This window comes from Xenopus tropicalis, chromosome 6 (assembly GCF_000004195.4).
Source record: "Xenopus tropicalis strain Nigerian chromosome 6, UCB_Xtro_10.0, whole genome shotgun sequence".
In the NCBI taxonomy this organism is placed as follows: Eukaryota; Metazoa; Chordata; class Amphibia; order Anura; family Pipidae; genus Xenopus; species Xenopus tropicalis.
The window spans coordinates 53,656,905-53,675,145 of record NC_030682.2 but is presented as its reverse complement, the minus strand read 5'-3'; the positions used below and the strand labels follow the sequence as shown (position 1 = coordinate 53,675,145).

The following is an 18,241-nucleotide window of genomic DNA, read 5'->3' as shown; positions in this document are numbered from 1 at the left end:
CAAACACTCGGCTAATGCATCAGTTTAGAATAGTGAGAAATGCACTGAGCAAACGCGATTCCAAGCAAAAAAGGTGTAACCCATTCTAGGCACTGTTACCGTTTTCCAGCTGCTCTCAGGTGGCACACCATTACATTTGCTCTTTTGCAGCTGTGCCCTTGTAAGTAAGTAAAGGAGATGCTGCTAAACCCCAGGTGCACAGTAATTTTATACAATACAAAAATTTCAAACAAAAAAAATTGATAATTAGCCAAAGGTACTTCTCTTGGACTAATACAACAATAGATAAAGCATAACAGAGAATCAGTAGTATAGCAAAGTTCACACAAAATGCCAAACATCCACATATAAGAAGCTAGAACATGTGATTGGTTAGGGGCAGATTTATCAAAATATGAGTTTAGCGCTAAATACATAAAAACTCATGTTCTATTTATGGGATTTTTAAAAGTGTATTTATCAATGGGTGAAAGTTAATGTATTAAGCTTTAAACTCACATTTTGATAAATCTGTCCCTTAGTCCCACAACTCAAACATACCTACAAGTAATTGATCCCCTCCAGTGGGAGTTGTGTTAGTCCCTTTTCAGTAACTGTGGCCCTTAAGGAGGCCATACACATAGCACTAACAATCTTTCGCTGAATCATCAGATATGGAGGTAGAAATAATAGAAATTCTACCTCCATCTACCAAGTCAGCCCTGAGCGTAGATTTTGCTCAGGCACCTTCAATGGCACCCGATCAAAACCTTTTAACCTGGCTGATTGACGAGACGACCCATATCTGCAGCCTTTTGCGATATTGGTCGCCTCTTCAAACAGCCATATACGCACCAAATATTGTGCGAAATTAGGTTTTGTGCGATAATATCGGTGTGTATATTGCCGACTTTAAACTAGAAGGGTGTTAACTTGGACTAACTCCAGACTATGACAGAAACTGCTATATACTATCTTTAGGTAATCCACAGGGTCCCTGGACTAAGGAATTGGTTCCGTTAGGGCATAGATTTGATACTAAGGCCTTCAACTTTAGGCTTCCAAGCACATCCACCCCTCGTATGAGGTGAAGACCAAGAGACCATTATCCAGAGATTAAGAGGCAGATTTATTAAAATGTTAGTTTAGAGCGTAATACATAAAAACTCATCCATGTTCTGTTCATTCTTTTTTAGAAGTGTATTCATAAACTGGTGTTAAAGTTCACCATTTGCTAAATATGCTTCTGAAAATCCCATAGGAATAGAATGTAGGTGAATGATTATGTATTAAGCTCTAAACTCACATTTTGATAAATCTGCCCCTAGGTTTCTAATGTAAGATGTAGCATTGTATAAGAGCACTTAGAAGGTAAGGGTCGGGACACTGCAACAAAGCATTAGGAAGTATACTCTGAAATGTTAATTATGATAAAAGGTAAAGTCACCAGCACATTTTGTTGCAAATGTACAAACAACAAATAACTTTTCTTTGGTAGAATAACTCATATTTAGGATAACTTGGGACATTTTGAGCTTGTGTGACATCTAAAGCTGTCCCAAGCATTTTAGATAATAAATCCCATACCATCCTATACACAAACTCTATACTATTTTAATGTCCATTTAATGCTTTTTTAAGTTAAAAAAGTATCAAATGCATTACAGAGCAGCATTAATAATTCTCACCAGCATGCGAGCGTAGTACACAATCCATTCTGTGACAAGCTTCAACAGCCTTTTCCATATTTCAAAATGAAGGGAGGTTTGACTTTCACTGCCTGGGCAAACAGCATTGGATGTTCTACAGACTTTTGTATAAACAGAGGCATTTGTGTTCAGTAATCATTATTTGTTTTGGGGAAAGCCACTGGAAGGGAAATTCTACCACTTGTCTTTAAACGCTATTAAAGAACAAGGTTATTTTATTAGTAGAAATTAGTAGAAATTTATAAAATGCATTCTTGCCAATTCTTTGCATGAACACATAGGGGGTCATTTATCTATGGTCACATTTGATTTTTTTTTCCTAGATTCGAGTTTTTTGGCGCTTAAAAAACTTGAATTCAAGTTATGTTTCGAAAACTGTCTGGTATTTATTAAGTGCAAAAAACTCGAATATAAAACTTCGGAATCTAAAAGCTTGCGAGTTTCTATAGAAGTCAATGGGAGTTGTCCTTATGCAAAGTCAAGGCATATGTTCAATTTGAGATTACATGTTTTATTTTCCAGTTTGTTTCCAGTTAGAAACTCATATATTCAAGTATTCGAGTTTCCAACTTTAATAAATAAGGCAGCATTCGATATGGGCATTTAATTGATTTAGAAAAACAAACTCAAATTCACAAAATTTGAATTTGCATGGTTAAAACAGCACAAGTCCTATTCATTAAACAATGGCCTATACTGTCACTTTAATAGTGAGGCATATTTTGCCTCAAGGACTATGTATAGTCAGACACAAAGTAGCACAATAGCTTCTACAGTCATGTAAATGCAACACATACATTTGCACCTAAAGACACAGCTCACTTACAATTTCCGGGTGAAAGACATGCCACAAAGGCATTTACCTAAATATGGCTCTGTATCCACTTGTCAAGGAAGCTTAAGACTCTGGCATTTAAACTATTGAAACTATTATTTTTTCTGTAAAATAGGCTTCCAGGAAAAACTGGTTGGGTTTGCCATGATGATAAAAAGGCTACAGTAACTGGACATGCCTTCAAAGAAGGCACCGCCTCCCCATGGTACCTTAAAGGACATGTAAAGCCTACATTTACCTATAATGTATATCAGTTGGGCACATCTCCCCCACCCAAAGGGCATCATTTGTACTGCATACATCACATTTTCCTAAAGCAAATAGCAGCTTTCACCCAGTGGCCATTTTTCCTCTGATACATAATCAGTTACATTTATATCTGCAAACAGCATACACACTTGGTTGGTTACAGGATGAGAAGGAAATCTAAGTGATTAAGAAGATGTTGCAGCCTTACTATTAACCCCTTATTAAGATCATAAGGGTTATAGAGACAAAGGGGCAAAAAGGTCAATTCAGTATCTTCAGGGCAAAGGTGGAGCAAATGTTAGTGCGGAAATACAAAAGTTTGTATTTTTTAGTTCAAAATTCCACATCTGCCCGAACAGGCAGATGGTGTATGCACAGAAAGAAAATGGGACCCCTTCCAATTTCCTCTTCCCTTAAAGTGGACCTGTCACCCAGACATAAAAAGCTGTATAATAAAAGCCCTTTTCAAATTAAACATGAAACCCAACATCATTTTTTATTACCACATCCATAGCCATTATAAAAGTATTTAAAAATCCCAGCTGTCAGTCATATATTGCCTGCCCCGCCTCTATGCCTTAGGCATAGAGGTGTGGCAGACAGTTACTTTCACTTTCAATTCAGAACTTTTTAGATGTTGCTGCACTCCTCAGATTCCCCCTCCCTCCTCACCATGTAATTTTGTAACCAGTGCATGGACATGGGCATCAGGTCCCTCCATACTGGCACAGAAACAAGATATTGGCAGGATGCAATGCCTGCTTTGATAACAGTGTCCACAAAATGGCCCCTGTCGGCTTACTGCAATTGGGAATTCCAAGGCTGAAGAAACTTAGATTAAAATAATTTATATAGTGTAAGTAAAGTTTATTTTGCTTGACAACCACAATAGAAAACAATTTGGAATGATTTCTTAAGGTAACAGGCCCCCTTTAAAAAGGTAAAGACCTGAAGGAATATTCAGAAAAAAAATCAAAGTAATAAGGACTTAAGCATAGTCATACGTCAGAGGAAATAAGGATTATTTACTCACGGAAGTATTTTAGAGTCTCTTCAATTTGCTCAGTAGTCAGGTCAATGTTGGCATCTGGAGAAATAAGTGGTGTTTGGAGCCAGTCGTCGTGGTCATACCCATAGATGGTATCAGCTCTTAGCTTGTAATGGGGCAGTTGCTCTTCCAGCAGACTGATAATTTCAACTTCTGGAAGGTCAGTACTGTTGCACACATCTGTAGAAGCAAATCATGTTTTTATTTAAATGCAAAGTATTATATATTTAGTAGCCAGAAACTCAGTCAATCCTAATTTGGCAAAACACTTTCTTTCTCCTGCTTTAAAGGACTGATAATCAGAAAACATCCAAGGCAACATTGGTCAAACCTCCTGAAATTTCTAGGAGTCAACAGTTGTATGTGGTTGAAGCTTAGATACCATGGTTGGGCCATGGTGGGGTATTTTTATCAAAAAGTGAAACTACACTTTGCAACAGTGTGTCCTAAAGTGAAATTCCGCAATTCTTTAATAATTTCTTTTGGATTTTAGAAGACATATTTTTCAATGGAAAAAAGTGAGAATTGACCATTTTAAAAATATGTCTTTAAAAATCTTTAAATCAGAAATGAATACACTGTGGCAAAATCTTAGTATGGCAGTAGTGAGATTTACTTTCTCGCTTTGGTCAATAAGCCACCATGATTAAATGGTAGTATATGTAGACCAGAAATGCAAAGAAATAGTATGGGTGATGGCACACAGAAGATGTGGCTTGCAGTCATAGCTGTTCTACCATGGACAACAAATCACCTGAAAATGCTTTACTACCAGCAATAATGTAAATCACTGAAAAAGATATGCATTGCTTTGGTTCCAAAGTTGCTTCACAAGGAAACTTTGGGCGACTTCAGAAAATGAAGCATGTGCTTTCCCACCAGTAATTTACATTGGCAGAGAGAAAGCATTTTCTGGAGATTTGTCACCTGCAGTAACACAGATTTAACTGCAGGTAAAAAATCTCATCATGTGCCATCACTCTTAAGGGCAGACATGCTGATTTTATTAGCAATTACAAATAAGTTATTTGCAGTTGCTGCACTCTATAGAGAAAGCAATGCCTCAAACAAATATACATTTAGCCATTTTTAATTCAGTTTTTTCCAATGACTTATAGCTGTCGAGGTCCCAGTAGGATCTCTGGCTGAGAGGTTAGCACTGGAATAAGAGGCCTGTAGAGCCAGCCTTAAGCTTAAGAGGGAAATGTATAACTTTACTGACCTTCGCTGTTCACTTTCTGATCCTGTGCTCATGCCTATGAGTGCTATCATCAGGGAATTAAGAGCTTAACTGGCTTACTGCCAACTGCAATTTTTTTAAGTATACATGACATCATTCAGTTGACTTGTAGACCTTTGTTGAAAAATATTACACTTGGCATTCTATTCTAAGCAAAATATGTAAAATTCAGTCTAAAATTCTTTATGCTACAGTTAAACTGCAGATTTGTTAACAAAAATTGTTCCTAAAAGCAAAAGTGACTTAACTGTGTTTAAATAGCAAGGCTACAGAGAGAGGAGTTTGCATAACTTAAATGCCAGAGACCGTCTCACTGTATTTACAGACCATGGCAGGACAGAAAGACCCCAAGAGGGAAACAGTTCCCTGTAAAATGTCAGATCATATGACAAAGTTAGCAGCCACCCACGGCATTAGCGTTGTCCTTCGGTAGCACCGAGGGCAGGCAAATTCTTGGCCTTGCCTTATTGAAGACTAGAAAGCACTGTCAATCTGAAAATTAACACCTACACTAGAGTCCAAGTATTGGTTTATTTAATTTTCAAAACAAAAATTCAACAACTACCAATGAATACAGTGTTTAGCTTTTATAAAATTAACATTTTAGTAGAAGCGCAAAACTGCATGAGGTCAGGAGTTTTGCAGTTGTTGATTTGACAATGAAAGAATACAGACAAAAGTATTTCTGTAAATTACATGTTAACGGTAGCAAAGAGACAGTAAAACAATTGCAGATCACTGAAAGAGTAGCATTTAAGCAATACAAAGTGTGACAAAGTGTGTCCAGCATACAAAGATGACATAGTTGCTAAATACATACACATATCTCATTCCCTTGGTAACCCTCAGGTCGAACAGGGAGGTTAACTCTACCACTGAATCACTCCCTCAGTGTGATCTCATCTATTCCAACTACCGGCAGCAAGCAATGATTTGGGAACTAAAGGCATTTGACAGTAAAAACAGCAAGTACTCTGGGAAGTCTAAAATTAACATTTTTTATGAAAATACTCCAAAGGCTTTAGGACACTTACTGGGTTTTAAAGCATTGCCAGGGTCAGCTGTTGATCAGATCTCAACCACAGACCCATTTTACTCGTGTTGGGGATTACTGGTGTAGTGCAGCAATGTCTCGAAACTCTGATTATTTGTAATGTAACAAAAGAAAACATGTTTTGTTCCTAAAATTTTCTTTTTCATGGATTGCTTCCCTGACTTCTATGTGAAAGCACCTTCCTGTTTCTGCACTACATGGATGGGAACTAATAAGGACACAGCCACTATGTAATTGAGATCTGATCAGCAGCCCTGGCTGCACTTTGAAATCCAGTTTGAGATTATTATCTTATAGGGCATTCAATAAAAATGGAAATGTTAGAAACAAAATTTGGTTTCCTTCCCAGGATTCGTACTATTTTTAATACAAGTGACGAGAGGGCCTCTACACTCCAAAACTGCATACAGTATAAAAAGCTGTTGAACACTGAATGAATCAGCAGCTGAGCACAAATTAGGCAAAGTTTTTGAGACAAAGACCTGGAAATCCCAATCATTTCCACAAGACCCAAAGTTATAAGACCTGTCATTCCAATGAAACCTGGCACACATTGCTGAGAGTTCTAAATAAAACACAAGCTGCCGGCATAGCCTCGCAGATATAAATTACAGAGCTAGTGCAGAATATGTTACTTATGGGCAGCATGCAACCCCCCTCAGATATTGGGAGATAGTAGTGGGAGTAGTAGTTTTAAAACACTGATGGACCTCAAGTTGCAGTGCCTTTTTAATTACAAGATTATAAATTTATGAAATAACACCTCCACAAAAATATCAAACCAATCTGAAAGGGGTGAAGAGACATTATATGTTTTAATATTTATAAAAGACAACCCTCATATATAGCCATTAAACTGCATGATAAGAGCAACTAGAAGTGTATTTGTTCTATTAGCAACAGATGGCACTTTTTGCCTCAAAAGCAGACAATGCCTTTGAATATCTACTACATAAAATAACAGAAATTGCTTCAAATCTTCTCATTGTGCCTAATAAAATCAGTCATTTCCACTTTTTGCCTCAAGAAGAACTTTACTTACTCATTTTGTGTGTGGGTTTTTCTGTGGCCTTTGTTCAGTTAAGTGGTTACATTTTCCCTCTGGCTGTAATATCCAGTCCCCCGTCCAGGACAGACACTTGCTAGCTCTGCTGCGAGTGCCGAGTCCAACTGTCACATGTGCCTATGAATTTACTGACTAAACATAGCTTGAACAAAGCAAGATCACTGACAGGGCCTTGCTGATCCACCATTTCACTTCTACTAAAAATGGCTGCCCTTTCACAAGCTGCCAGCTTCATAAAACTTGCCAGCAGTTCTGTAAGCCTGTGCATAAAGTAAAGGGAGAAGAGAGCCCAAACGACATTTATGAAAGCAGAAATATATATCATTACAGAATCCTAAGTAACTTTACTTAATTTGCATTATCAATGTTGCATACATAATTACAGTTATAAAAGTCTCCTCTCAAGCAATTCTTTTTGCTGGAGAAGCAGAGCAAAAACTACAAAAACTCCTTGCAGACAGTGGTGTAGCTGGAATCAAATGTGCCACCATGCTGCTCACAGGGCCAAAAGTTCAAAGCAACATGTTGTGCAAGTAATACGGCCCACGCCTCAAAAACCAACAAGCAGCTGGTATTGCTAAAAATATGCTACACAATGCGATTGCGGGGATTGAATTCAGGGCTTAATTTTTTAAATGAGAAAAATGTCCTTCATACAGGAAAGCCCTGCAACTGTTTGCAATGGATGCAAAACTGAGCATGATTTGATGCCATTCACAAAGGTGATATAGATGCAGCTTTGAATGTTGAGGCAAGCACTAATTCCCTTTAGCATGGTCTGACAACTTACATGCATGGATGTAAGGGAAGCCTAGAATTAACATTGAGGTAATTCTAGGGTTCTGTGAATGAGGACACTGACTGTTGTCCAGGGAAGAGATGTTAATATCTACCCTCAACAACACTGGAATTCAGGAACACTGAACACTGCATTATTAGTAAAAACAAACAAAAAAAAAACTTAGTATAAACTCCTTATAAAATGCCAGTAGACTCAGAACAGCTATTAAGCTGCTCTCTAACAATAGAGATTTTTGTTTTTCTGGATCAACTGAAGACATCTGAGTTGTATGGTGTATATTATTTTTCCAGGAACAGGTATGGGACCCATTATCCAGAAACCCATTATCCAAAAAGTTCCAAATTATGGAAAGCCTTTCTCCCATAGACTCCATTTTAATTAAATAATTCAGATTTTTAAAACCAATTTCCTTTTTCTGTAAAACAGTACCCTGTATTTGATCCCAACTAAGATATAATTAATCCTTACTGGGTGCAAAATAATCCTAGTGGGATTAATGTTTTATTGATTTATTTTTTTTTAGTAGACTTAAAGTATGGGGATCCAAATTATGGAAAAAAACTCTTATCCGGAATACCTCTGGACTGAGCATTCTGGATTCTGGGTCCTATACCTGTACTGCAAGCAAGGCAGATAACTCATGTAGCTTACAGAGACTGATGATAGAGAGGAATATTTGATGGAATTTGAAAGAGTGGCTCAAACAAATAAAAGGCCAGAAGGGTATTTAGTCTGGCATGCTTTGCAGACTCTCCAGCAAATATATTGTGAGACATTACACTGTGTCTTACCACACCCTGATAAGTGTGGTAATTAGCGATACTTTTGAATACAAAGAGCTAATTATAAGAATAACCATTAAAAGGCCATTTAGAAAGAATGAAAGCTGCTAACAGAAAAATGTGCTAAATAGTTTACTTTGCATTTAAATACACTCTGACATGTAGATTTAGCCCTTTTTGTGAAACCAGCCCAGAATGCCAGTACATGTCTCCTGGTGGTAAAAAGTGTAAAATGTTTTTCAGGTCTTCTTGTTGTTACTGCATTTATAAACAATAGCCATTAGGTAAAGACTGCTCTAAGGAAAACTGTATTAAAGGACGCCAATATAATAATTGAAGCAATACTCACTATCGAGAGGCAATTCCTCTGCAAGATATCAAGACAGTGAGGGGTTTAAAGCAACCCCTGTCTGCTATTTGTATATAGGGAGGTACATCAAAAGTCTGTTTTCTTGAGGACTGATATATACATTTCATAAAATTTGGAAGAAACTTGATTCTAAAGCATAAAATTATATGTATTATGTCATTTCTACAGTGAAAAAAATCAGAAAACCAAGTTTGCCAAAGCTATAACATCACATCACTGTGACCAATATAACAACAAATCTACCAAAAATGGAGTTTAGAGCGCATGGCTGATAGTTAAGTTGCAAGTGGTTACTGTCCAGTTTTGAACCAGTTTGATGTTAAGTCTGTAACTATAAAATGTATCTTCCCCATCCCTGTCCCTAATGTTACCACTCCCTTGATGTAACATGTCACCATTTAGTTTTATAAACTGACAAAACAGTGAAAGAAGGCAGACAGAAATCAGTTCTATTGAAGAACAGAAAGGTTTCCTGTGTGCTTTTAAAAAGTTGTGGCTACAGGCAACTTTTAAAATAAAACAAAAAAAAAAGCTCTGATCCTCTGATATATAAAGATGTGTAATAAGGGTTCTTGGGAAATATCATACAAAACACCAAGGTTTCACCAGCCAATAAAAACAATACTTAAAAAATAAGAATACTTTCTTGTAATATAAAAGCAAAATGTAATGGAAGCAACCTACCATTACACTTAATCAGCCTTCTTAATTTTACAAATAATACTTTCATTAGCTGTCTCTGTAATGAACGCTCCTTTATTTATCTGCACTGAACATTATTTATTTACGCAGTAAGGTAACTGAAAGAAGGACGTGCCTTTTCCAACGTAATAGTCAATGAATCATTTATAGGATAAAAGTTTCCAAAGAAAAAGTACTTCTTAAGCTTCCTGATGACAAATAACTACTGAACAAGGCAAGGGAATATGTAACTTAAGTAAATAACAGTCACAGCAATAGAACAGTTTTTAGATAAAAGAGAATCTGTAGTAAGGACGATGGATGGGTAAAGGTGGCCATACACGCTACACCTACGGGTGGTCGAAATCGGGCTAATTCTGTCGTTTGGCCCTGGGGCCAAACAATCAAATTAGAACGACGGGTATAGGCGTCCGTTGGTTAGGGGACAGCGTCAACAAGCCGATGCGGTCCCCGATCTGACTAATTTTTAAACCTGCCAATATTGGCAGCTAGAATCTGCCTGTGTATGGCCACCTTAAGGCTACATGCACCTTGACACATGGGCCTTTAACCACAGGGGTTTCAATTATTAGATTGCTCTTCACTAGGTTAAAAGGATAAAAACAGCATCATGGTGCAAAATACAAATCATTCTTGCAGAAGATGAGGCATACTGGTAATGCTGGGGAGTCATGAGCCTTTATAAGCCATTGTTTGGCAACAAATAAATAAAAGCTGGGATCTATTATTACTGCATTCACTCTTTCAAAAAATAGCCATCAGATGTTTATTAGAATTGTATTAAGTGGATGAAATAATAATTAAGCCCTCATTTAAATAAAATTCCTGTGCATAGCAATAATCCTTTGTTCACACAATTACTGTTCAATGTTTCCATGTAGATAGCTCTGGTGTAGCTTAAAAGAGAAGGAAAAGCTAATAAAGAGTTGATCTCAAGCTGCAGGCATACCTTCAGTTGTCTCAATAGTGCCCTTAAGTCTCCCCATACTTCACCCGTTCAGAAGCCAAACAGGAAAAAAAGAACACTGAGCAGTGTAGAGAAGATTCCCATAATGCATCACTTCTTCAAGATTTGGCGACTTGTTACTGTAGGCGGCGCATGCGCACACAGCAGGAGCGTCCGGTTGCCATGGCGACGCAGCGTCGGAGAACTCTGTGACAAGCAGGTGGGGGGAGCAGGTGCAGGGAGCGGGGAGCTTGGGGGGGTTTGTGGCAGGAGCGGCGGAGGCTTTGTGGCAGGAGCGGGGAGTGGAGGGGGGGCTGGCTTGTGCTTTTCAGCCCATACAGACACGCTGGACAAGATGGTGGCTCCGTTCACTGAAACAAGTATGTCGGTTCTAGTATGTGTATCTCTGTAAATCTTTCATTAGGCAAGCCAGGAATATAGCATTTTTACACAGCAATAGTAGTACTATTTAATAGTGTGCTCAATAGATTTTGACTTTCCTTCTCCTTTAATCTCATGACTAATACACCTAATCACACTGCTCATAGTACATAGTAAGTTGAAAAAAGACATACATCCATCACATTCAACCATAATGCCTATATATAACCTGCCTAACTTATAGTTGATCCAGAGGAAGGCAAAAAACCCCATCTGAAGCCTCTCTAATTTGCCGCAGAGGGGAAAAAATTCCTTCCTGACTCCAAGATGGCAATCGGACCAGTCCCTGGATCAACTTGTACTAAGAGCTATCTCCCATAACCCTGTATTCCCTCACTTGCTAATAATCCATTCAGCCCCTTCTTAAAGTTATATAATGTATCAGCCAGCACGACTGATTCGGGGAGGGAATTCCACAACTTCACAGCTCTCAAAAAATCCTTTCCGAATATTTAAACGGAACCTCCCTTCTTCTAAACGGAGTGGGTGCCCTTGTGTCTGTTGGAAGGACCTACTGGTAAATAAAACATTAGAAAGGTTATTATATGATCCCCTTATATATTTATACATAGTTATCATGTCACCCCTTAAGAGCCTCTTCTCCAGTGTAAACAGACCCAACTTGGCCAGTCTTTCTTCATAACTGAGACTTTCCATACCCTTTACCAACTTAGTTGCCCTTCTCTGCACCCTCTCTAACTCAATCATGTCCCGTTTGAGCACTGGAGACCAGAACTGGACAGCATATTCTAGACGGGGCCTTACCAGCGCTCTGTAAAGGGGAAGAATAACCCCCTCCTCCCGTGAATCTATACCCCTTTTAATACAGCTCAAAACCTTGTTTGCCCTTGCAGCTGCTGCCTGGCATTGCTTGCTACAGCCAAGTTTATTATCTACAAGGACTCCAATGTCCTTTTCCATTATGGATTTGCCTAGTGCAGTCCGATTAAGGGTATAAGTGGCTTGCATATTTTTACATCCCAGGTGCATGACCTTACATTTATCCACATTAAATCTCATCTGCCACTTAGCTGCCCAGATTGCCAGTTGGTCAAGATCCTGCTGCAAGGATGCCACATCCTGGATAGAACTGACTGGTCTGCAGAGTTTTGTGTCATCTGCAAACACTGATACATTACTTATAATACCCTCCCCCAAGTCATTTATGAACAACTTCTGTGCTCAACACAGGAAAAAGTGAGAAACACATTACACCAAGATTAAACCAGTTTATGAAACAAATATTAATTAGTATAACACAGCATAATGCTAAAGGAAGTTAAAATGTGTAGTACATATAAAAAATGTATTGCTAGTACATTGTAGATAAAGGTCTTTATTTTTTATGTTTTCAAAGACCACGACCACCTATAAGATGCATTGAATTTCTGCTGTCAAGCTCTTAACAAAAGTTAATTTTAAAGTAAGCACCCCTTAGAAATACCCAGAGGTTTTTCTAAGAAGGTATTCTAAAAGTAGAACTGGGCTTGCACAATAAAGGTAACTAAGTGACACAATTGCCTGTACAGGTATGGGACCCATTATCCAGAATGCTCGGGACCAATGGCATTCTGGATAAGGGGTCTTTCTGTAATTCGGATCTCCATACTTAAAGTCAGTGCTGTCCAACTTCTGTGGTGCCGAGGGCCAGAATTTCTCTAGCATATACAGTGGAGTGCCACTAATGGAAACCAGTTGGTGCTCACTGCGGCGATATCAACCATCATTCATATGTGAAAGAATTTTTTGTCAAATTTTTTGAATATTTTGTCATATTAAGATACACCCTTAAATCCATATGACTCCTCTTTCCCTGTGGATAGCACAGCAACCCCCAGCATATAATTACACACCTTAGGGACCATTTAATGGCTATTTCCAACTACTAACAAACTCCCAGAACAAACCTCTGCCAGCATAGGGCAGACATGGCACACACAGGCAGCTAAGGGCAGGCATAATATGGCACATACAGGCAGATTATGGCACACACAGGCAGCATAGGGTAGACAGAGTATGACACAGGCAGTTCTCTGCATGCCCTATGCTGCCTGTGTGTGCCATGCTCTGTCTGCCCTATGCTACCTGTGTGTGCCATACTCTGCCTGCCCTACCCCACCTGTGTGTGCCATACACAGTACATACTGTGACACAATGCTGCACTGTTCCTACAGTCTGAGGTGTGAAGAAGTGAACAATGTGGGTGATTACAGCCTGAGCCTGAGGTGTGAACAATGCAGGGATTAAAAGGTGGGCCAGTTAATCTCAATACTGATGCCATTTAAATTTTACACAAAGGTAAGGCATCAAAGCAGCCAGACAGGTGGGGGGCCACATAGTGGGAGGCCAATTGGACAACACTGCCTTATGTTTATTAAAAAAAAACAATAAAACAATAATTAAACCTAATGGGATTGTTTTGCCTCCAATAAGGGTTAATTATATCTTAGTTGGCATCAAATACAATGTTTTGTTTTATTATTAGAGAGAAAGGAAATCAGTTTTAAAATCAGGCACTCTGTTATTTGGAGCTTTCTGGATAAAGGGTTTCTGGATAATGGATTGCATACCTGTATTTTCTAATCCACATAGCACCTAAACAGATATAATACAATATTAATTGATAGGTCATGGTCTTTTTTGCAATAGCAATTAATTTACCGCATCTCTTATGAGATTAAAACCCTATCAGAGTAAGCTTTCCTGGATGCCAGTTGTGACCTACAAGGAGTTTAGGTGCCAATCTATACCCCACAAATCATGTATCACCTCCAGTGATAGAACAGTACCTGTTTGTTCCTCTAAAAGTAGAAAAAATATAAGTTCCCCATAACGGAAAATAAATAAACCTTATTTTATCTCCAGTTAGTGACACAGCAATTAGTTTACAGGAAGAAAGAGTGCTTATGGTAATAAACCCAAGCTGCACAGAATTTGCAAGGCCAGATCTATTCTTGGATGCTAGCCATGAATTCAATTAGCAAGAGCCCTGACTCCCATGCACCTGCTTACAAAGAAGAAAGGAAACCGCATGGTGAAAGGAACAGCCAAACCTGCCACTGTCATGCGAGATCATCTTTCAAAGGAGGTGAGTGCAGAACACGTGCAATACAAAATGACAAAGACTAACTGCAAAGGAAGTCAACCCAGCAAATAAGCTAGCCTACCTTCACCACAACAGCCCAATGAACATTTTCAAATTTATGTTTATTTAAGTTCTTTTATGAATGTTTCTGAAGTTTCTTAACTCTGAATTCTGGGAAATCTTCTACCGGTAACTTGGAAAATTTCTGGGGTTGGTACGTGTGCATGCGTGTGTGTAGAAGAAATGCAATTTAAAAAAAATGCTTTTAAATCTATTGCTTGAACATGTGACAGGTTCCTCACCTGACCTGAGGATATATACAGAGACTACAAAACAAGTTTGAAAAGGTTTCTCCTTTACTTGGGTATCAGTAATGGATAATTGTAAAATAAAACTGTCTTGGCTCATTCAGTTTCTATTTTGCCTGTTTATGGTATATCTCCTGGGGGGGTGTCTTGAAATTTACTAGCTCAAAAACACTGCAATTTGTATTAATTTTTGCTTACATTAATTAAATTAATAAATTAGTTTAATTTTGGAGCATCTATGTAACCTATAGTGAAGATTGGAAACCCAAGAATAATTGGGAATAGGGATCAATGTTTGTCTCTATCTGGTAAATGCCGCTTTTGTTTATATTATATGTATTTCCCTATTTAACCCATGCTGGCTAAGCTCTTTGACCTATGTTGTATGTAGGCTCTACTGCTCCAACTATTGTAATTTTATATGGGTGCTGTAGAGTCTAGGTTATATGGCACAAGGTATGGCCTGAGCTTTAAAGGACATGTAAAACCTACATTTGCCTACAATGTATATCAGTTGGATCTCCATACTTTAAACATTACATAAACCCAGTAGGGCTGGGGTCAAGTACAAGATACTCTATTACAGATACAGAAAAATGTAAATGATTTGTGAAACAAATTTGTTTAAAAAGGGAGTCTATAGATGGAGCTCCATAATAATATTTGGTCACCTTGGGTTTTTTTCCTGGTTCTTCATGTTTAAAAAAAAAAAAATTAAAGCAATATAAGTAAAGCTCAGTATTTGTATTGTACTGATACTGTTTTTTATGGACTGCTTAAAATTTAAATAAAGAGTTATAAAAAAAGAGAGAGGGAGTCTATGGGAAATGGCCTTCGTGTAATTTGGAGCTTTCTGGAAAATGGGTTTCCAGATAAAAGATCCCTTACCTGTGCAAGCACTCAAGTTGTACTACTTAAATCCCCTGCAATTGAAGGTGAGTAAATGTTGTGCTTAACGTAGGGCGTGTAACTGGAATACTGTGAATACTGTGATGCAAGCTTTTCTTACCTTTGCATTACTTTAGCAAATGAGTCTGTGAAGTTAACTGAAAACTGATAACTTAAAATGACATAAGCTCCTATGGATGATAATTAAGATTTATAGGAAAGAGTTCCTTTTTCAACCAGCTGTTTCTTTATGGCATTTGCTGCAGGAATTGGCAAATAGTCTGCAGGCTCCATGCATACCTCCTTTTCAGGTAATCTTAACTCATGTCAGTCCCTGTGGTTTAAAGGACATGTGAAGCCTACATTTGCCTACAATGTATATCAGTTGGGCACGTCTCCCCCACCCAAATGGCATAATTTGTACTGTATATAGCACCATCACATTTTCCTAAAGCAAATAGCAGCTTTCACCTGGTGGCCATTTTTCCTCTGATACATAATCAGTTACATTTAAGTCTGCAGGCTCACACAGGCAGAACTGTCTTTGATAAAAGTTCTGCTTTGCTTGAGCTGAGCTCAGGAGAGAAAGGAGAAAAAAATTGAAGCAGACCGCTAGAGCTGAGTTTCTATGGGAACCAGTAATGCCATCTCTTCCCTGGCTGCTAGACTGGAGGGCGTGTTTAGTAATCTGAGCTTAGAACAACTGAGCATGCCCACAAGCCAACAGCCAAAGCAAATTCCTGAGGGAGGGGGCTGAGTGGGTTTCAGGAGGAGAAGCAAATCTAAGTGATTAAGGAGATGTTGCAGCCTTACTATTAAACTGTGGACAACCAGAGTGGCAGGTATTGAAAGATTTCAAAGAGGTTGTTCCCTGATTAAATTTTTTTGCGTGGGGTTTACATGTCCTTTAATGCAAAGAATGTTCTGCGGTTTCTAGTGTCTGGAGAACTTTCTGGGACCTTAATTGTTCATTTTGTTTAGTTGTGGACATTCATAATGTTAATGTTTAAGGAAAAAACAGACAAATCTGCAGATGCAAGGCATTCTAAAATACAAATTCTGCCTAGGAAATAAAACAAGGCCATTTGAAGTTCCAAGGTGTAACAACAGAGGACCTCTTCAGGGTCGTTCCATCCGGAAGCAAGAAATAAACTGTGACCCTTTATCAATTTAAAGTGGTAAAGCATGAAAGGACAAACATATAAGACAAGAGAACAGCTTAGTCCTTGCATGTTTTTTTTTTATTAATCCAATGTTTCAGTTCCCTGACGAGTAAGGAACTGAAATGTTGGATTAATAATTTTTTAATTTTTTTTGAAATTTTGGAAATTTTTGTCAATATTTTTTTTTTTGTATCATGACTCTCAAAGTCCTGTAGGTGCTGGCTTTTGTTCTTTTGTTGCATTTATAAGGTGGGTTGAATTGGGGCTTTATTTCTTCCATATTTGTGTAGTTCTAAGAGCAGTCTTGAACAGTATTGAACTTCGGGGTAGTTAATGCACTGTTAGAAAGCAGACATATGTATAGAAACACAGCACCCATACCTCTGCAGTTTAGAGGATTTTATTTGATCACAATGACAGCAGAAATTCATAAAATGGTACTTTTTCGCTAAGTTGCTTCTTGCAGAATTTCAAGTTGTTGAAGTAAACCTGTCACACTGACATAAAAAGCAGTATAATAATAAATAGTCTTTTTTTATATATCCATACCAGTTCTAAATCTATTTAAAAATTGGAGCTGTCAATCATATATTGTCTGCCCCACCTCTATGCCTCAGACACAGCAATTATTTTCACTTTCATTTTTGCACCATCTAAATATCACTAAACTCCTTGCATCCCCCCTCACTGTTTATAATTGTGTCCCCTGTGCATGGGCATCAGGTCCTTAATTCTGGCATATATGCAACATTTTGGGATGATGCTAAATTTTTCATAATAACACTGCCCACAAAATGGCACCTGCTTGCTTGTTGTGATTGTCAATTGAGACTGAAACAAGATTTAAATAACTTACATATAGTGTAAGTCAACATTTATTTTGCTTGATAAACATGACAGAAAAAATCTGGAACTATTTCTTATGGTGACAGGATCCATTTCATCTTTGTCCATTCTTGCTTACATGAAATAAAAGCCTTCTAAATACATAAGTGAGGACTGATATGATTGTGTTTACTATGGTGTTTCTGCAAGAGCAGCCCTGCTTCTTGCAAATAAACTTACTGTAGTGCTTAAACATACCGTAGAAGTTGTCATGATTTATGAAGTTGATCGCCATCTAGCAATAATTTCAGGCTACTACTGAACAAAAGTAATATTTATTGTATGAAAGTATTAAGACATTTTCACTACACAACCCAACTGCCATACAAAGTAATGCGAAACTGAAAACTCTGCAGCCAAGCACACATTTCTAACAAATTTTATTTTTACATCTGTACCACCTTCATTCTATGGTAAGTGTTAAAATGCCAACACAAAGGCAAGTTTGACAACAGTCTGCACATGTGTGGAAGCAGAGAGTAGAGGGTGTACACCAGTGCTAAAAATGTAGATACTGATAATAGCGTCAAGGAGGGAGATATCTGATGAAGTCAAACCAAACACTATACATACAAATGCCCAAGCCCAGTCCGTTTAGCAAAAATCAGTAGAGAGAGACTGGCAGGCCAGCCGCATGAATAGTAGCTGATATTGTGTCACATACTAGATTTGTGTGACTTACCAGTAAA

General features: G+C 38.0%; 1 protein-coding gene across 7 annotated transcripts in view; it reads right to left on the bottom strand.

Annotated features, from left to right (window-relative positions):
* trak1 (trafficking protein, kinesin binding 1) overlaps window positions 1–18,241 on the bottom strand; it is a 128,850-nt gene that overhangs the window by 68,381 nt on the left and 42,228 nt on the right. For 2 of the 7 annotated variants that reach the window (XM_018094525.2, XM_018094526.2), the window contains exons 1-2: window positions 7,157–7,244; window positions 3,806–4,000 (exon numbers count right to left, since the gene is read on the bottom strand). In XM_018094525.2, the coding sequence (XP_017950014.1) occupies window positions 3,806–4,000; window positions 7,157–7,160 (199 nt within the window). In that variant the 5' untranslated portion in view covers window positions 7,161–7,244. 7 annotated transcript variants of the gene reach the window in all.